We start from the raw sequence: 22,144 nt of genomic DNA, 5'->3' as shown, positions 1-22,144 counted from the left end.
TTAAATTGTTTTAAAGCAGTTCTTATTTTTCAGATTATTTTGATTTTCACAATGCTTAAAACAGCTTTATTTCAATTCGATTGAAGTATTATTTTCTTTAATTAAAACACTTGAACTTAAATTAAGAAAAATAGAACTTCAATTAATCAACATTCTTCATTCGATTACGTATGTAACAAAAGCAAATTCCTAAGTTTATCTTTTCTTTTTCAAACACAGACATTTAAAATTTTCTTTTTGCACTTATATTTATTGTGCACCACTAGACTTAGTCGTTGTAGCCATATTCATTGACTTATTGTGAACCAAGATATTAAACTTAACATTACATTCTAAGATTTTAATGTAAGAGCTAAAATACTTTCAGTTTATTTAATGAAATTCCAGCACCAACGCATGAAGCATTGCATCCCAATACTGTAAGGTAGGAAACTTGTAATCATAATAAAAATTCCACGGCTGCTTTTCACTCTTATACTGTCAAAAACACTCTTCATACCGTTTATTTTACGAAGAACTGGCCATTTTCTCGGAGAAACAAATTAGCAATTTGTTTGTTGTTGGCTGTTTTCTTTCTGGTACATCTAAGACACGGATTATGATGTCATTAGCCTAATTTTTCCTTGCATATTTAGACTTTCTCTTTAAAAGCATTTTTAGAGATTTTAGGGGTATTTTTTTCTTCTTTTCCATCTTTCTTTTTAAATTTTGGTCCAAGGAGGGGTCGCCCCTGCGATCGCGATCGGCCCCTGGGGGTCGATATAATATAATTAGAGGTAGATCCGATCAATGGCGATGATTAGGAATCGGTGAATGAATACCAATGCTTATCAATCGCCAAGATTTAAAAATAAATTTTGAATTAGAAGATAATGAAAATCTGGATATCCCAGTTATTGCACCACTGAAGCTTAAAGTATCGACAGTCATTTTTAAGATAAAATCATTGAATTATTAGTTGATATTGAAACAAGGATGTTTTTTGATAATTTAACTGTGAATAAATTTTGGACTGATATAAATATTACTAAAAGATATACAAAACTTTGTAATGCGGCATTTCCCTTTTAACTGCATTACTAAACTCATATATGATTAAATATGACTCCAGTCATGTTAATTCCATTTAACAAAGCAGGAAAACAAATTGAGTGAAGAACTTCGAAGCGATTTACATATTTCGAACCAAACATTGCTTATCCAGCCAAAAGTCATCCTTCTCAATGATTTGTGTAACAATTTGATTTCTTCAAAATAAAATAAATTAAAAAACGGGAAAGTTTTTTTTCTTCTTATTTTTCAAGATTTTTTATGGAGGTAGTCGATAAGATAATTATAAAAGTTTGGGGGGTCGATGATCAAAAAGGTTTGGTGGTCCCCTAGGGTAATTTTTGCATTTAAGTTTTTTTTCATTTTTAGCATTAAACGATTTTAATGGAATTTTTCTACAATTTCAAGTAAAAAATTTCAAAATTTGAAATCAGGTTCTTTTTTTAACATTTTTTTTCCTTTCATAATGGTAATTCTCTATACCCCCTACAAATTTGTTTACCCTATATTTTTTTTATCACCCTTTAAACACTTATTTCAAACTTCTATGTATGTCTTTTAATCCGGATGTCTCGTAATATTATATATTTAAAAAAAAATTTAAAATTGTTTTTCAAATGTGCAAATTTATGAAAAAAATAATGATTCACATTAAAGTTCTTATTAAGTTATGAGAGCATTTTTGGAGCTCTTAAGGTAAGTTTTAAGCTTTAACAATCCAGATTCTAATCTAAACTTTTCTTTTATCTTTGAACCTTTTATCTGTTATATGAGTATATTGCCAGAAAGTATATTTCTTGAATTGGGATTATTTTCATAAACAAGTGAAAGCAATTTAACGAATTGGGTTAGCGATAAATATAATTAGTCATTCATAGTGTGTATACATTTTAGGCATTGAAAATCGTAAGAAAAAAAAAAACGTTCTATTCTCACTTTTAAAATATATTTATAAATCATATTGTCAACTTTAAATACATTTTGAATTTGTAAATTGCAAGAAATTCAATTATCGGTGACTTAAAATGTATTTTTTTAAAATTGAAAGTTACATTTATGCATTTCCCTCCCAATTGAAGTTTTTTAATTATGGTATCCATTTTTCCAATCACTCACTAAGAGACTTCACCGTGACAATAATTTTTTCGTATTCATTTGTCGTAAAATGAAAATAAAAACCCAAATAAATTTTTTTTTATATTACTTCATAATTAATATTATTTTATTACTGCATTGTGAGTTGTACTTTATTTAAATATGAATGATCTCTTAAATAACATAAAAATATGAATGATCGCTTAAACAGTAATAACACTAAAAAAATAAGTAAAAATTAGGAATTTTCGCCTTAATAAATTTTTAAACTACGAAAACCAGATAAGAAGATTTTTTATTCTGATTGTTTTGAAATATTGTATTGATTTAAATTATGCAAATCTGGTAACTTCAGCTGCTCTAAAGAAAAAATAGTAAAAGAATAACTTAAAAATAAATTTTTAAAATATTAAATGTCTGAAATAACTATTGTAATACGCAATAATTGTTTTCAACTGTAAATTTTAACTAAAATTTAAAGAACAATCTTTTTTTATTGTGTTTTATCAGATACATTTAAATTTTGGTGACTTTTATATGGAAAATACTTCACAACCCCGTTACAACGGGATTTTATATTCGACGACTTTATTGACTTTATTATTAAACTTTAAACATGAAATGAAATACAAGTAATAAAAATAATTCAACAATAAAATAATTAGATGAGTAATAAAATGCATAGATTTTAGCTATTAAGACGCATTTTACCTTAGAGATGACAGAAGATAATAAATTTTATTTGTTCAATCAAACTTTATTTTAATTAAGTTTTCGTTCTTTTGAAATAAGCCTTTTCTTTCAAATGCTGCTCTTTTCTAAAATCTCGTTCTAGCTTTGTTTCGGCAATAAGCAACGCCTACACGTAGGGAACAGGATAACTTTTTTTTTCTATTCAGAACCGGTATAGGGAAAAATAATAGGGATTTTCTCAAAACAAGCTTGGCATCTTTATTTGGAAGCATGGCGTGTGATCGAAGAGAAATTAAACTTTGGCAACCCTAGGCATCGCCAAAAACTATTTTGATATTTCGCTTTGGATTTTAGATAACAGTAGAGCTTTTGCGGATGCAATGGTGTGTTGTTCGGATGTATTGTTTCTGTAACTGAACGTCATGTTTGAATGTTTCTCAATGTGCTCTTTACTTGAACTGTCATACAACAGGTGATAACGGTGTGCTCTCTACAAGAATTTACTTGGTGCTGTCACATCATTTTGTCAAAATTTGTGGCGGGTTTTGCCCGAATACTTATGGCATGGGTGTAGAAGTCTGTCCCGTCCATAGAAGCGAGTTCAAGGTAACTAACAATATTTATTAATAAGTAAATTTATTAGAAATGATGCCTTAGAGATCATATTATGAAAGGTTTTCCTCAGATTTATGATAAATTATATTTATTAATGTATTTTAACGTAAAGATTTATGTAATGGGCACATTTTTCTTAAGCTGTTGAAATTAACGCACTCGTTTTAACTCAGTTTAACATTTAATATTTTAACTGCAATATTAGAATTTGTATGTATTTTCGTATGGTAATATTATATTTATTAAAAAACAAATCATATTTACTTATTGCAATTGGGTTTGTGCAGAAATTTAAAAATGTATACTTTTATTTTAAATTTATTGTTGATTATTTTATAATTTTATTTCAAGTTTTAAGCCCCAGTGCTACAACGCCTTACTAATTTATTCGTAACGGTAGAGTATTTTTATTATTTGTGTGTGAAATATTGCAACTAACGCATTGGCTGATTATGAAATGACTGAAAAATGTGCGTATAAGTACGTTAATGTTAGATTATTGTGAAGGAAGAATTTTCATTATAAATAAGTTTAAATAACATGTATTACATTTCAATGACATACTCTAAAATATGGTTCAATATGCTTTTCTTATTTAGGAATTGCATACATATTTCAAGGAGGTCTAGTTATATATTTTAATGATACGTATAAAATGATAACATCTCCGCCATTTTTATGAAAGTATGTTGCATATGACATAGCTGCTCATAGATGGCAGCACGATAATTATTTCGCGTTGTAAAACAAGAGCTCTCGTTTTATGAGACCTGATTCATTTAGGCTTTACAGATTTCTTCAGGATTAAAATTAATGAATTAATAGAATTTAAACTTCAATGAAGTTGAACATAAATGTCCATTTTTCTGTTTTGTGAATAATTTTAATGAAGTTTGTAGATTGAAGATTAACCAATATTGTGCAATCTGAGAGCAATAAATGTATGACATAAAAATTTTTGGTTGATGTATAAATTGATTTAGTTTTACAAAATTTCCAATAAGACCTCTGTTTAATTTAAAATATCAGAACCTATACCTAACAGAATATTTCTATATTATGTACCCAAATGTGCTATAAAAAAAAAAAAATTTACTCCACATTTATTTTAAAAGGGTTATCTATTTAGTATCTAAGTACAATTATTTTGATACTGAAATTTTGATTTTGTATAGCATTTTAAAAATTAACTTTAGTATGATATACATTTGTTTTTCTCTTGGTACTGAATTATAACTAATGATTTTCTCAATATGATAAATATACTGATATTTATCATAGTGTTAAGTCACTAATTTGTTTTTGATGATATTTTCAGAGATTTGAATTGAGAGTTCAATTAATTGTATAGTTGAATTATGTTAAAATATTTCTAAAGCCCAAACTTGTTTTTATTTTACTTGTTGCCTGCTAACGAAGTTGATATGCAAAGATTATAACTTTCTCGGAATCAATCTTGAAGCACTTACGTTGTATTTTCAATTGTACAGCAGTACTGAAGTTGATACTTTTCTGTTTGTAGCTTGTAATGTGTTGTGCAACTTTTTTTAAAAAAAGTAGTGGAAGTTTTGGGACATAAAAAAACAGTGGTTGGTAGCGATTCCTCGCAGCTACTTTTAACGTCAGTTTAGTAAAGTATTGAAGTGCAAGTGCAGCTAATTATTTGAATTTGATAAAAATCTTCCTGAATCTGTCTATGAATACAATGAGAGTGTGCATATGGCCGAGCATTCATATGAATTATGTATTTAGAATGACTTATTAAGCTAAATGGGTCACTTTGGTTGCACATTCAAATGTGAATGTGCATTCATTAATTAATATTGTTTCAATGGTAGGGAACTCATTTTCACTGTAATTTTAGATGTACTTCCTTTCTTAAAGAAAATAAAAAGGGCATTTGCAAAATTGTAAATATTTGATAATTTCCTAAGTTTATTCGAGAGATAAAAAGTTGAAGGCTATGTGAACAAGTTTGTAAAAATGTTTTAAAATAACAATTTTGCTGATATAAGAGTTTCTTAATAATCTCATGTTTTAAAAAAGCCAATTTTTTATTCAAAATTATTTTAAAGGGGTGTAAATTAAGCTCTATAGCAACCAGCTAAGTTTGTCTCCTAAAAGTAATGATTACATTTCAAAAGTAGTTTTTCAGCGACTGGAAGTATCGCCTGAAGTCGTTCGATTTATTAGCAAAGAGAGATATTGACATAATTCTCCTTTGTATCATTTAGTAAAAGAAATTAATTATAGAAAAAAAGCCCTAAAATCCATTAAGATTCCTAACAATAATTTTACCTGTTAAACTTAATATTTGTCCTGTATGAACATCCACCAAAAAACCAATATTGGAATTTCTAGATGTTTTATTATCAGTTCTATATAGAGCGAATATTGTTCTATAAACGGCCGATATAAAGCTTATATTGACTGAATAATGAATATGAAATGGTTAATCTGACAACTCTGTATAGAGCCGATATTAGTTTTAAAAATGACTGTAAAACATCGGGTAAATAGGACAGTTTTATATCTAACCAATATTTTAAATTAATCCTCGTTTGAATCTTTATTGAGCCAAGATTCGTGTTTTATATTCACGAATCTTGGCTCAATAAAGATTCAAACAAGGACATTTCTAAATCGATCCAGGGCCCAAGTTATTTTGCCTCTAGGGTTGTTGTTCATTTACTTTGCACTAAAGCTGCAAAATGGGCTATTGGCGACGGTCAGGGAAACATCCCTGAGGATGATCTGAAGACATGCCATCACAATTTTGATCCTCTGCAGAGGGGATGGCAAGCTCGCTTTGGTAGCCCGACGACCTGTAACGCGAAGTAGAGCAGTTTGCCGAGAACCAATACCGCACACCCTCGGTCCCTACGCAGATTGATCCAAGTGGTCACCCCCGCACACTGACCGCAGCCAGTGATGCTCGACTTCGATGATCTACTGGGAACTGTGTCTTAACGATCAGTCCAGTGCAGGATTCGCTTCTAGGGGTTATATAAAATCTATTATTTTTCGTAGTTTAACTGAGAACATATAAATTTATAAAACAAAAATAATTGAAATAATTTTATAATGTGTGTCGTTCATCTTTAATTTATCTAAAGTTGACTTTTCATTATTAACCCTTTGCTTACGGCATGTACAACTGATGATCTAGAGCAGGGGTGGCGAACCTTTATACATCAACGTGCCATTTTTTCTAAAAAAAAAAACTGTTTAATGATGTCATAGACGTGCCGTCAAGTAATTTTTACTTCGTGATTATTGGGAAAATAATAATACTAAATACTATCAACTGAAAACTATTTACATTGAAAAAAAAAATACATTTTGCAATGTCTCAGTTATAGGCGTAATTCAACTTGAAGTAACATCAGTGTGACTTCTGTTGCTGCAGATTAGATGACAAATAACTTATATTAGGTTGTAAGATGTTAGTTTCAGCAAGACTGTTATTTTTTTTTGCTAGTTACTTATTGTGAACTTGTTTTTTATGGTTAATTGTTTCTTAGCATTAATTGTTAATTTTTTTATTAATAGTTGTTTATTATTTTGTTTGTTTTTGTGATTTTTAATTTAATTGTTACATATGCTTCAAATTGTAATAACATTTGTGTAATAACAAGTCATAGTGCAATAACAATAGCGATCGGTGGGGTGCCCAAAATATTGCGTCACGTGCCATAAATGGCACACGTGCCATTGGTTCGCCATCCCTGATCTAGAGTAATAAGTGCCATCAGATGCCCTTAGGTAAAAGGTTAAATAAAAACGTATCAAAAGTGATTATTTATCCCCGTAGCTGGAAATAAAAATTTTATTTTTCCTTTTAAATGTAGTTTTTTTTTTATTCTTTGCTAAACTATATTCTCATTTACCATAAAATTTCTATTTAATTCACAGTACATTGTTTTTTTTTTTTAACTGCCATTGTGTTTTTATTTATCAACCTTTTAAGTTGATGGAAAGGACAATTAAATCTAATTTTAAATTATTTTTTTACAATTCCACCATTTATGAGCATCATATGTGTATAAGTTAAAAAAGCAGTGCTAATAATTCTTGTTTGTTAAAGTAACCCTCAGTGTAATTTATATTTCTCCACTTTTTAATAACTTTCATTTGTTTAAAAAAATGTTTTAAAATTAAGATCTAGGTGTCATGTATGTAACATAATACACAATGTTAGTTACATCTGTTACAGCCCTATTTTAGTTTTTAATAAGTTGATAGAAATTTGAGAATGTGTAAATGAGTGTTATTTTAACAATAATTATTTGAACAGCTTGATTTTTTAAAAACTTAGATTTATACAAATATGAGCAGTCATAATTGGTGGAATTGCCCTTTTATTTATTCAGGTTTTATGAACTGTAAATTAAGATAAGACATGATTGTATAGAAACTAAAAAATAATAGCTGAGAAACATACTGTTTTCGTATGTTTTCTCACTAGTATCAAATTTAAATACATAGCTTAAAATGAATATAAAGTTTTGAAAATTAGTAAAATACAAAAATAGTCAAAGAAATGGCTATATGGACCCATCTCAAGGAAAAAGGATCAAAATTTGACAGTTTTATTAATTTTTTTTAAAAAACTTAGTCTTGCACCCTCCTTTAAAAAAATGAACTTAAAGTGTTCCCTCTTCCAAAGAAGAAAATAATATTTTTGAGTAGTCTATTTTTCTTAGCAGATTAATATTAGATCAGGTATAGTCAGTTATAAGGCTTTTGGTCTGATTTTATAGATAGAAAAATGTTTGGGGATAGTGTTTTTACATTAGACAATGCAAATGGACTAAGTCAGTTTATACCCTTAAACTTTCATCTATGACCCTTTGTAATTTTGCTTTCTTCTGGTAAATATGGGTCCAACGAATTATTCAGGCTAGTGATCTTATTTTGTGATGTTTAATTTTGCATCAAATTCAGTTTACAGCACCATTTATTTTCATTTAATTTAATATTTAACAAACTTATAGTCAACATACTACTTTTTGAAGTTTTCTGATTTATCATTTTATTTTTAGTAAAAATACTTGTAATAGTTGCAACTTTTTGTACCAAATTTTAAGCATCATTGTTAATAAGATTTTTTTTAAATCTATTATGTATACAAAATGAACTTAACAAGTTATTCATTAAGTTTAAAGACTGGTTAACAATTTTTATGTGCGTAATGTTAGATGGATCCTGATAAAATTTCTGAATGAATAATGTTAAAAACCCTTCTGAAAATTCTTTCAAATATTTGAAACTTATTTAAATTTTTGAATGCCAAAATTTTGATTTTCCCCCCCTTTAATTATTGAATGTATTTAAAAAGTGAAAAGTCTTTGACTAAAAGCATTTAAAAAATAAGAAAAGTTTAATTTATCTGCTTTGTTTAATGGTTTTTGCCCCATTCCCATCATTTTGTGAAAGATCCCTTGTTATTATTTACAACTTGGAGATATGCCCTAATTTTTCGCGTACAAACCGATTAGTTAGGTATTTCAATGGCATATTTGGTAAGTCGATATTATTCCAATATAAGATCTGGTTCATTTTCTTTATGCAGTTACATGCAATAAAATCTTATTGCTAGTAAAAATAAATTTATATAAAATTGTTTTGTGCTTTTTTGCTTTTCCAATATGAGTTTCACTGAAAAATTAGTTTGGTCGCTTCTGGAAATCTCTAATTTTAATTCACACTTTTAATGGATATTTATACTATAAATTTGCGAATAATTACTCTTAAGCACCCTTTTCTGGTCTTTATATTCTCTCAAAATATATTAATCAAGCTAATTTTTTCTTTGACAATGCAATAATTTTTAACTCCATTTTTTAATCCAATCGTTAAAAAAAAATTTCGCAAATTCCCTTCTACTAACCGTAAGTAGTACTTTGATTCTATTACTTTTAATCTTTTTTAATTTTAACGATCTTTTTCTTTCCCTACTTCTAATTCAAAAGATTAAAATAGATGATGCAAATTTCGACCAAAAATAAAATAAATTGGGTAAAATAAAAGCCGGATTACACAAGGGATAAGAAATAGCAAATCATATCCGTTTACTCATCGCGAATTATTTACCTCATGTATTTATACCTACTAATAAATTTTCCGAAGCATTTCTGTATAGGTTAAAGTTAGTATACTTTTTTAAATTGTACTTATCACCATGGACAACTTAAAAGTGTTTCGTAAGTTGTGCGATCGAATATCGCCGAAATACTTCCCATTGTTAATATCGCGACTCCGTTCCATTTTCCCTATACCGTTATCGATCCAAGTGACTCGAAGGAAACTGCACCGAAGCCCCTACCCGAAGAAAGTTATCGATCGATTTTCTGGCGAAGGCAACGTTTCCCGACGACAGATTATTAAATATCAAGTTTTTAAGTTCTAATTGCAGCACATGACTTGCGTTCTTAAGTCAAAATGTTGCATGATTTGAAAGATAAAGTAGGATCTCGCTTTGACTTTTTTTGCCTATAATTTTTTTTTTTATTTAACTTATTACAATTTATCATTAATTTTAAGTTCAATGGTGTCTCCGCCATTTTAGGTTTTCAGAAATACGGCATTTACTTAGAATAACGAAAAGCGCGGGGAATTTGAATTAATCTTTTAGGCTTAAGTATTTCATCATGATTTCAAAAACCATTTCTTAATGAAATGTTTTGCGATTGATTTCTCCGTTATAAAAGCCTAACAATACGTTTACTAAATTAGAATTTATCTTTTAAAACAGAATTTCCTGATCTTATCTGTTGAGCACGTCGTTTAAAATTTGTTTGGAATTTCTTAGAGAAGAAAGTTTGCTAAAATTTTCTTCCACGTAGACGAATTTGATTTCAATCAATATTTTATTAATTTAACGCCATCAAAAGTTCTGTTTAATAAATTTCTGGTAAAATATATCAGGAAAAGAAAGTTAATTTGGTTTCATTTCAAGAGATTTTAATTTTTGTTCCCTCCACAATCAGTTTTATAGAAAAGTTGATAAACATAAGACAAATTTGGTTTTAGCTGCATTTAGCCCTTTTCCATTTTGACTGTTATTTCCAAGTTTTTTTCTTAATATTTGTTAAATCAATTTCATACTTTGATTGTATTATTTAATTATCTATTATTCTGCTCATGTGTAAGGTTATATTAATGAAAGAAATTCTATTCCAGCAAAATTTGATAGATAAAATGAAATTAGAATGATGCATAATCATGCTGATATCTGAATCTACAGTGCTGCAGTCTTTATCTTTTTACACTTGTTTATAATATTGCTTGTCTTAAACAATTTCATTAAATAAATAATCCAATTGTTTGTCTTAAACAACTCCTCTAAATTAATGACTTATTTTTCAGCTGTTGGTTTGTTTTATTCATAGTTATTTGAGGAATTGATTTTAATGACATTAAGTGTTTTTCGTAGGGGAAAACATAATCATTTCCGTATCCTAGGAATCTGCACTGGATTGTTAATTTTTTCGAATATTTGCTGTCATTTTATAAGTTTTTGTTTAATTTTATTAAATTTAACCATGATATGGTTTTTTTTTTTCTCATGTTGGTAAGATGATTGAGATTTTCAATTGTTAAGTCTTAAATATTTTATGATTAATTTTTGTATGCAATCTACCAGTAAATGCTATTGTTCAAGTTAATATATCTTGATGTATTATTTAGTTGAACAGCACAAATAATATTGGCATTAGGTGTAGGGGCATTTTTAAACATTACCTTAACTGTGCATTAATTTTAATGCTTGATTTAATGCTAAAATTTCTTATTCCAGAGCCTCAATGCTGTCAATCCCTGCTGCGAAGTTGTGGATAAATTAATGTGACATTTAAGCAAACTACTTTACAAACTGAGTTTTATGTATGGTACAAAGAATAGTACAAGATGTTCTTGTGCTTATCGCCTTGTAAAACTATAGTTATCACAATTCCACGTTCAGTAAAATTGACTTTTTTAGGCAATAACTGTACTCAAAATAAAAAAATTAGGTGTAAACTGAAGCATAATGTGAACTTTCCCAATTGTTATCCGTGAAAAATGACAGTGAATTGTAAACTGTTAGCTGTTCTAGTATATCTATTTTTGTTAAATATGTTTGAAGAGTTATTTTAATGTAAATAAAACTAGAAGAAATTTAACATTCTGAACATTGACAAATATGTTAGACAATAAAAAAAATAATAAATGTAATCTGAAACACAATGTGAACTATCCGTTCTGTAACCCGTTAAAAATGACAGTAAATTGTATCAAACTGTTAGTTGTTCAAGGATCTTGATTACTGTCAAAGCTGTCTGAGGCGATGTTTTAATGTAAATGAAATAAAAAAAATTAAACATTGACATCTATGTTATTCAAAATAATCAAACTAGGTAAACTGAAGATAATTATGTGAACTTTCCCTACTGTTAATACCCGTTAAAAATCAAGCAGTGAATTGTCAGAAAGATCAGAAAGATTTTACTTAAGACTAGATATTTTTATCGTAACATCCGTGTTTTTTTGCTTTGTGGAAATTAAAATGTGTAACACACGCTGTATTATGGTGTTTATACATATAGCAAGAATTTATTTTATAGATTAAGTATGCATTTGAATGTCATGTCTTTTTGTGTATTTTAATCCAATTTTTGAAATAATTATTATGAAATTTCGTTTATTTAATTTTGATCGAAAGCGCATTATACTTGACTATTTTTATAAAGTATATTTTAAATATGATTAAATAAATATTTTTTACATAAAATGTTATAAGCTAATTTAGTAAAAATAGTTGTAAAAATATCCCCACAACCCAAACTCAATAGATGCATTTATTTTATTTTTAAAGCTTATTAATTATTATATTGTGAAATATAAAAAAATTGGATATAAATCTTAAATTTTGACGAGTATAAATAAATCGTTTTTATAAATTAACTTTTTTAAACTTGTATATTGTAATCCTTTTGAAGTTTTAAACTCTTCAAATAACTGTTTTAGTTGGTCCTAGCTGATTGTCCTTACATTTAAATATTAAAATATAGGCTTTATTTTTACACTTTTTCTTACTATATTTCGACAGTAATGCATATTGAATATTGTCCTGTTGAAATATGTTAACCTAAAGTAAATTTTTTTTAATTTTCTTAATTCTAATGTTATAATTAGCCATTTTTATAAAAAATAAAAAAAATAAACTTTATTCATACTTGGTGTGTGAAATTGCATCTTGTATTTTGTTTATGAGCTTGTTTAAACAAACATAAGTTTGTGGAAATACAATTTTATCTTTTATAATATTGATTAGAGAACTAAATAACTTGTGTAATTTTTGAGACTTTAGTTTTTATAAAGAGCTTATCATTCATGACAATTTTCAGAACTGTTTGCTAAATTGATGTTACTTATTGTTGAGCCCTAATAAGTTAATGGCACCTGTTTTTCGGTGTTTTACAAATTTATAAATTCTTTCTGAAAGTTTACTAGTTTGTGTAAACAATTAATTTATCAAAGGTAGAAATTCGCTTACTGTTATTTTTTGATTTTTATCTATTTATGGATATATACATATAGTTAGTAACATAGTTAAAGGAAAACGTCGTTACAGATTGATTTTTTTTTTTTAAATTTTGTCGAGAGGAAAAAGCTTGAAAACTGACCAAGTTTAGGTTGTTATGTTGAGGTTTTGTTTTAGTTTTTATTATCTTGTATGTAAATGATTTTTACCTATTGTTTAACTATGGTTCTTTGCTTAAATACTTCAAAGTATTGGGTTTCACAGATTTGTTTTGTTGTAGAAATTGTTTTATTTTTCATAGCATTTTATGTGACATTTTATTTTTATCCTTTTTTATACTAATATATTTTAGTAATGTTAAAAAATGGTAAAAAAGATGAGGATAATTCAGCTAATCGCTTAAAATCTTTTTCAAACGCAGAAGGATTAAATTAAAACTTTTTGAGTAGACAGCATAAGAGTATTAAAATGTAAAAAACAGGAAGGCGGCACCTATTGCCAATTAGCGGGTGCCAACTTTTCCGTAATTTTTACGGTTTTTGATTTCTACCAAAATTTTTTTGTTTTTGTTTTGTAGTCTTTATTTTATTTATTTATCTATTTTTTTTTCATCATTATGTTAAAACTATCTTTGGTATGATATTATTCATTGATTGTTAATTTTTATGTAATTAAAAATAACTTTTTGATAGTTAATAAAATTTGTAGCTTATCGAATTTGATATCGATTCTGCTGTGCATTTGAAAAAACGTAAATGCTTCATAATAAATTTCGGAAAAAGTGGCTTGACAACTTCTTCCTTTAACTTGACAACGCTATCAATACTAAAATGGAATTAAGGAAAAATAATAATTTAAATTTTTTTTAAAAAATAATTTAATTTCTGTTGCAATAATAGGGATTACGGGAAAATTGCTTTGCAAAAGCAAAAAAAAAAAGTTGGCATTCCAGTAAATTTTTGGACTTAATATTCTGGATTTTGAGAATTAATGAATTAAAATATTTCTCATAATTAACACTAAATGGACTTTATTTCCTGCTTATAAAAGGCTAACAGGATCCAAATGTTTAATCAATTTTTCTCTTTTCTTTTGCTTAAATAAGAAAACCATCACAGCTTTTTTTTTATTATTTCGAAAATTTTAGTCCGCAAATGATTGCAAAACATAAAAAGCTGTAAGCGTTTTTTGTCGTTTTACGAATTTTTATATTAAAAATTTTTAAACGCCTATTTTAAGTTTTAAGAAAATCCACTTAATAAAGGCTTAAAAAGTTGTACATTTGCAATCCCTTATCTTAGTGTTTATTTACTTTAAATAAATTTGTTTTATGTAAATAGAACGTCGTTACTTTTAACTAACCCTATATTCTATTTTGTTTTATGGAAACACAAGGTTAGTTATTTCAGAATAGTATTCAAAAATGATTTCACTATGTTATTGCAACATAACATTTCATGTAATTATCCCGCTTCTCTGTCTATAAGACAAATTTCGTTGACAAGTTGCATCCTTTGTTTGATACGTTATTTTGGTGCAGCTTAACACGAATCGTTTTTATATCCTGGTCAAAGCATTAAGTCTGACCTTAATTGTACCACTTTCAAATTATGGTTGTATTTTTCATGAAATCTGAACGCATTGCATTTACTTTGTGAAGTAAAACTGAAAATGTTAGAATTTTATGTATTGGAAGATTTCTTAATACATTTGAAATTAGCTGATATGTAATATTCTGTAGTTGTTAATCCCTAAAATAGGAAGTGATGCCAAATTTTCGCACAAACATTTTTGTATGTAGCAATATTTATGTTCTCAATTAGCATTAATATTCTCAATTTACGTTGTTAGTATCAAAAACAAAGGAAGTTTTGTTTTTATAATTAGTGTTTTGTGTGATTTTGAGTTTCGAGGTAAATATTTGAAATTTAATGTTGATACATTAAGTTATGAATGATTTTTTTTCTCCAGATTTAACATTTAATAAATTTAAGAAATAAAATATAATTTAATCTTCAAACATTCTTTGCAAGTGATGTTTTTAGTGCATTTTATAAATTAACTTTTTTTGTAATTTGATATTTCTGAAATTTATAGCTATGTATTATAAGGTTTTAAAATTGCAGTGTACTATATCGTTTGACTAAGTATAAGAAAAATAATACACCTTAGAAATTAATGCTCTTTAAAACTTAATTACTCGCTTTACAACTCAAAATGTTGCAGCTATATTCATGTATAAAGATGTAATAAGTCTTATCTCTGTAAGTTGTGCCTTAAATAGTTGAAATTGTCTATTAATAAATTAATGATTATCGAATATGTATTACTTATTTTATGTATTTTTCTTTAGTTTATATGCTTGCCCCACAAAATAGAACCTTAATTATAACATCTGTTTGAGAAATAACAAATAAATTAAATATATGTAAATTTATATTTTAGTTTCATTAATGCAAGTTTAAACTAATTTTAATTTCTCTTTTTCTCATTTTTCTTATTGATATCTGTTCGTTTTTTTTTTCTCAAGTTGAAATGTTAATTACCATTCTTAACGTAAAAAAAAATAATTGCGCTTGTTGAAAGACATTATTAAAGAATGAAAAAAATTTTTTAACCATAAGTACTTTATTTTTAATATTATATTGTTAAAATTTAAGATCTAAATATATATTTTTTTAATATATATTTAAGTTTTAAATTTTAACGATTCCATTTTGATTTTTTAATGTCTGATAATTATGCATTTAATAAATAGCTCATTATCATACTAATTTTCTTTTCTTTTGGTAGTCAAATACTTTTTTCTGTTCTACTATAATACTTTTAAACAAGTATCAACGTTGAAACAATTCCAAGAATTTGAAGCGAACAGATATACTTGATAATGTAAAAACTTTATTTGCTTCAAAGAAAATGTTTTGAAAGCAAATAAAGTTTTTTCATTATCCAGGAAAATATAAGTTTCGAATCAATGTGAAAACTGAGCTATTGAGCATCAATTTCCATTGATCATCAGTAATTTAAATCATTAGCAATGCTTATTATGAATTGTGTTGCTCGTTAAGAGGTTTTGAGTTAAAGAGCAAAATATAGAAAAATTATTGTTATTTTAAAAAAAAAGTTCATATTTTTTACGTTTTTCTAAAAGCAGTCAAAATGCTGCAAGAATTTATGCAACTTGCTAAGTTTTCTGTTTGCTCTGATATTTTATAGTGATATTTTAATGCTTATTATCAGTAGCTGAAAGCTACTATTGCTATGAATTTATATTTTCGAATATATAGCTATAGCTATATTACTAATATAATTCTTAATGCCTTTTAATCTTAAACTTAATCATGTGATACGTAAAAGACATAAAAATAGTGGATTTATTAATTACATATTTTTATAAATTTGCATTCGAATAAGTAAAGTTTTCTAAGGAATTCAGTATTTAAGTGATAATTTTAATAAACTTCAACGCCACGCCCATTCCAAGGATTATTTTTAGAGGAATTCAAGTCCATTAACGAACTTTCTCAAGTTTTATCGTAAAAACTTACTTTTCACAAGATATATCGTTAAAACGGGCCCATATTGGTTACGTTATTAAATAATTATAAAATAATAATTTTCAGAATTGGACCTTTCACGAAATTCTGTTTAGAATTTAACCTTTTGATAAGACGACGATTAAGATTTTAAGACTACAATTTATTTTAAGTAGTTTATTTATTTTTTCAGAAACGAGACCAAATTTTCACAAATTCAATAAATTGAGTAGACTTTTCTGAAAGTTACTAAGACAGGTCCTTTCACCCCCCTATTCAATTTAGAAAAACAAATCGATGTAAAACCCGATCAAAATATGATTTTAATTTATTTAGAAAGATTTTTAATCCCTCCTCACATAACTTTAGTAGTAGTGCATGTGCGTGTTCCAAGAAAGTTGTAAACTGAACTGGACACCTTTTCATTTCGCTTAAGTTCTACTCCTACTCCCAAAAACCCGAAGCATTTGCCTTGTGGCAATGACCTTTTCTCAAATCCTTAATAAGCGGTTTTCTAGCCGATGCCGAGAAGTTACTCATTTCGCTGTTTCTTTTGTGATCTCAAAAAAGTTGAATTTTGCTCAGAAATACGATTATTTCAGCTGCATTTATTTACATTTACCTGTTTTTTTATAAACGATTTTATTTTTGCATTAAAAATGTGACAGTAGGGTTAAATAACGACGTTTTCTTTTTGCATCGATTTATTTCAAAAATATTTTTGTTGATACTATAGATATTTTAACAATAGATAACTATTGTTAGACTTACAAAAATATTATTAGTTAACTAGCTAATAAGAATTATCGATTATCCTTATCTAAGTTGGGAGATGTTAGTTTAACAATTTTAACTTCTTCACGGATTGCAAACGTTAGATTTTTATCATGTATCATCATAGAAGAATAAATCCTTTGGTCAATTTTCGGAGCAGTGAATACATGGAGAAGTTTATATAACCGTGAAGTGTAAATTAAGTATAGACAACCGAACATTTTGAGAGTTATTAAGTCATACAGGATCATATAGCTGGGACATGTTCTTTTATAGTTGTGAAGATTCTGATCCAGCTAAAAAAAAAAAAACCCAGCATTTTTGAAGATAATGCTAGTTTTTTAATGGAGAAGGACCTAAAAGTATTGGGAGCGAATAGATGAAGAAATCTAGCTAGAAGGGGCCTTAGCCAGTCCTAGGCTGTAGTTCTGTTAAAGAAGGTCATAGAAGAATTTTTAAAAAAAATTACGATTTTTTTTCCAAGCCACCTTAAATCTGATATAAGTTAAGGAAATATAAAAATGCTTAACGTTTTTAATTCGTAGTCAGTCTCATGATTATTTACATAACAGTGATTTAAGGATAATAATAATAACAGTGGCTTAAGGTTAAGAATATCTGTGACTTGCGGTTAAGAAAAGTCACTTGAAGATTAAAATAACAGTGACTTAGGGATAAGAATATGAAACAGGGCTTTTCTCACATTTTCCTTCAGAAAAATGTTGCTTTGTGCAACTTCAATAATAGTAATGAATGCATTGAATAAAATATGAATGTGAGTGGAATGCTTAATTACTAACATATTATTGATAAGTTATTAGTGTTGAGAATGTGAAACGAGTGTGTTACAGATAGTTGTTTTTAGAAAGGTTGATAGTGAAAGATTAAATTGATTTGTGCAACTATAATACTAGTAATGAATGTACTGAATGAAATATTTTAATCAACTTTCGTTTAATCAGCTTTAAAATTTTACTTTTTCAAAATAATTCTCTTAATTTAGAATCAACTGTCCTGATCTTTATTTGGAATGGCTGTATCTGACTTAAAATTAATGTCCGTACATACAGTCAAAAAAATTCTTCGTTGGTAACGAGTTGTAACAAGCTTGTTGAATGCTCGATCAGTTGATCGCTTTTTATTTTTACCCTCTCACCTGTTATAAATTTTATTAAATTTAAAAAAAAAAAGGTATTTAGAAAAACTAGCGTATGGTAAGTTAAAAGAATTATCTTTTAGAAGTAATCTGCGGCTATAAAAAGTTAATTCAACAATAAAAATAAGATTAATATGTGACAAAATTTCGTTAAACATAAGAAAAACTTTAAGGAACTATATTTAAGAACATTTGGAGAGGCAAATTACATTAAATGGTATACATTTCAACTTTGAAATATAAATTGTTAACGAACTTCTCTTTCACAACAAATTAATGGAATCTGAAGGATCAAAATTTTGAATGGAGACATTAGATTTTTTAATGAAGATTCTGTTTTCTTTCTATTTAGTCTCTTTCTACATTGATCATCTTTTATAATTGAACGATTTTTTATTTTTAAAAGTTTGAGAAGTCTGTCCTGTTGTTTTTATTTCATTTTACTCGCCACTTTTTTTGTTGTTGACTTGGCTAGTGGTTATTTTCAGGTCTAATCGTCACCTATCACGAAATGTATGAAATTTAAAAAAGAAAAAAACTTTATGAGAAATTTCTATTGTCGCTTTTAAAGAACTTAGTGGGAGAAAGACTTTAGTTTAATTTAATTAAACCTTTATTTATTTTGCTTTGTCTTTAAATTTTGCATTTGTTAGCGGATATAGGTACTAAGTTACTATGAGTGTTTTCGGAATGGATGAAAGCGCCATGTGCATTTAGCAAGTTCTCCCTAGGAATTAAAAAGGACAGGATGCTTCGGCACAAAAAGGGCACCCACTTAAAACCGTAAAAATTTATCAAAATATTTAATAACTGAATTTGATCCTCAGCAAAAGTTACCATCTTATACTATTTTATGCGTATATTTCACAAAGTAATTTTAACTCATTATCTAAATAAGAAAAATAATTTGTAGTTAATAAATACTTAAAGGCATGTTTTAGAGGCAATCTCTGTGCATAATTGTTTATTTCAAAGAAAATATTTTTTGATAAACAGTTTAAAAGATTTTTCTATACTTTATATTGAAAATTATTAGAAAAGGAACATTTAATGGTCGATTTTTTTAAGAAAGGTATTTGTTTAAAAAAAATTTTTAAGATTTAAAATCACTTGAAAATTTTTTTATATACCCCCTTCAAAAAGAGACATTTACGACAAAGTAATATCTATTTCTATTCAAAATTATGACTAAGAAATACAAAAAATAGAGTTAAAAAGAATAATGAAACATTCAGTATAAAGTTCATAACGTAATGTGAATGTTTAATCATGGTAAGTTAATATTATTCGTTAACGAAAGTATTAGTCCTGTATAGTAATAATAATATCAATGTAATATTGTTATTTTTTATTTTGTTGACTGTAAAAATTTCCTAAAATATTTAGTATTTTATGCAAGAGTTTATCAAGAAGCCAGATTTATATCTACCGGATTTATCCTTTTAAATTTGGCATCTAGTGAGTTGGATTATTCGATTATCCTACCCTTCCCCTTGCCATTTGTAGATTCTGTTATGAAACATTTCAGAATAGTATTCTGTGTTGTCAAACAGATATTCCCCACAACAAACGAAGGTGGCAGTGGAAAGTGTTTCGTTTTGATCATGCTGGAGTCAGTGTGTCATTGCCGGTGCTTCACTTCCCTCGCCTACTTGGCATGTAGACAAGTTGGATGTGCAGCAATCTAATTTTAGAACACAGGCTCCCGTGCTTTTTGAAGATGGGAAGTTTCCGTCTTACCAAGATCAACGCGTGTTTCTTTACTAATACGTTTATAAAAATGTTTTTCCTTGCTCTTTCATTACTTAACAGAAGGGTGTTGTAACTATTAAATTTCCGTGATGAAAAATATGGTTAGAAATATTTTAGTGATAAAATTGTTAAATATTTAATCGTTTGACATGCGCAAATATTATGGCAATATTTTTATAAGCATTTTTATGGATGCATATTTTAAATTTTAAACTCGGAGTGTCTGCGAGCTTGATTTTTTTTTTTTCCAAAACAAAATGACTAAGTATTAACATTTTTATGAAGAATAGTCAAAACTAATTTACTATTTTATATTAACTAGTTAAATTAGTACATGTAGTTAAATTGAATGAACTAATTACTATCGAACTTATAAATAACCAAATGGTTATTTATTAGTTCAATACTAATTATTACTTTACTTAAAGTAGTTAACTAAATTACCCGACTTGTAGCATACGAGTTTATACATTACATTCTGCAACTTAAACATGTTTGGCACAATCGTCAGTAGCGACAGAAGCACTAATTTATTTGAACATTTTTAAGTTACATCTTCCCCGAAAAAAAGAACAAGCTACACTCATCGTCTATTTTTTTTAAAAATATTTTTTTCACTTGAACTAGTCTGCAATATATAAACCAACTATTAGAGGTTTGGCTTGTAAAACTGATCCAAAGTACAGCAAGATCATTGTGCTATTTAATTTTCTTTTGCTATTTAGTTTTCAAACTTATTAATATATAGATTTCCTCTTTTTCTGTAACGTGTTATTTTAAATCTTTTTTTTATTTTATTAAAAAAGAAGTACTATACAAGTAGAAATTTTCTGAGGAAACTAAAATTGAAGTCAAGACACACATAGCAAATTGACCTAGATAACCTAAGAACTGGTACAACCTGCCTCTAAATAAAAGAGTATATTTCATGTTCCGTTTTTTATAGCTCAGCCCCCAAAACACAATTGAATATAATGCCATGGTAAAATCTATTAGTTTACAGTAATATATAGTGTAAGTATATTCTTAAAAGTGATTAAATTATTAATTGGCAAAAAAAAAGCAAAAAAAAAAAAAAGAAAGAAAGAAAGAGACTTACCTAGGACTTACCTTTTTGAGAAGAAGAAAATGAAATGAAGGGGGAAAAAATCTATCAGTATTACCACACTGTGTCTTGTTGACTTGGAACTTTTTTTTCCTGAAAGGTAACAGCCGTTACAATGACTTAAACACATTTTCTTATTTTTAAATTTACTTGGTTATATTTTGCAAGACCTACAATATAGCATCATTATTCAAGGACATTATATAAAGCATTTTAAATAAAATTTTAGTTCATTGTAAACCCGAAAGTAAATCTAAAACTAAAGTCAGGGTTCCTGCGGCCTTGAAAAAGTCTTGAAAAGTACTTGAATTTCATTTTGATTTTCAAGGGCCCCTAGAAGTACTTGAAAATGATATTAAATCCTTGAAAATTTCGAAATGACCTTGAAAAGTATCGAAAACTCAAGAAGACAGCCCTATTTCCAGTATTTCTATGTTTAACTTTTTGACGCGCGTAAGTGTGAGAGAATGACTTCCCCGTCTTCAGATGATGACACGTACTGTTTGATTTTAGGATTTTATGTATGTTTGGCTGATTTTAGGAATTTTAAATATTGGGAACTGCGCCAGATTCTGACAAAATCTCGATTCTTATTCAAACGATTTTAATATCAATCATCGATCTTCGTATTAGACTTATTTAAAAATTATGTGTTGCAGGGATGAAAGACTTCCACGAAAAAGCGGAAATCCGCTTTTTTCCCCCAATTTTGAAAATTTCCGACCATGTTCCAAAAACTAAAATTTTTGGGAAGTCCTATTGGAGAAACCCAAGCCGCCCGAACGATAGTCGGATTACCGCGACTTCTGCTATAGAGTGGAAAGGAGTCTAAGCGTTTCGTT

General features: G+C 27.6%; 1 protein-coding gene and 1 long non-coding RNA gene across 2 annotated transcripts in view; both read left to right on the top strand.

Annotated features, from left to right (window-relative positions):
* The first annotated feature begins 3,167 nt into the window (after positions 1–3,167).
* Positions 3,168–22,144, top strand: part of LOC107448641 (uncharacterized) — a 34,558-nt gene continuing 15,581 nt past the window's right edge. Inside the window, exon 1 of the mRNA XM_016063923.4 lies at positions 3,168–3,444. Coding sequence (XP_015919409.1) covers positions 3,403–3,444 — 42 coding nt within the window. The 5' untranslated portion in view covers positions 3,168–3,402. The remainder of the gene's footprint in view (positions 3,445–22,144) is intronic.
* LOC139425898 (uncharacterized) lies at positions 8,169–15,299 on the top strand. Its single transcript, XR_011636990.1, has 2 exons — positions 8,169–9,921; positions 11,255–15,299. It is a non-coding gene; the product is annotated as an uncharacterized lncRNA (long non-coding RNA).

Source organism: Parasteatoda tepidariorum, chromosome 6 (genome assembly GCF_043381705.1).
Source record: "Parasteatoda tepidariorum isolate YZ-2023 chromosome 6, CAS_Ptep_4.0, whole genome shotgun sequence".
NCBI classification, from domain to species: Eukaryota; Metazoa; Arthropoda; class Arachnida; order Araneae; family Theridiidae; genus Parasteatoda; species Parasteatoda tepidariorum.
The sequence above is the reverse complement of the archived record's forward strand: the minus strand, read 5'-3'. Positions and strand labels throughout refer to the sequence as shown.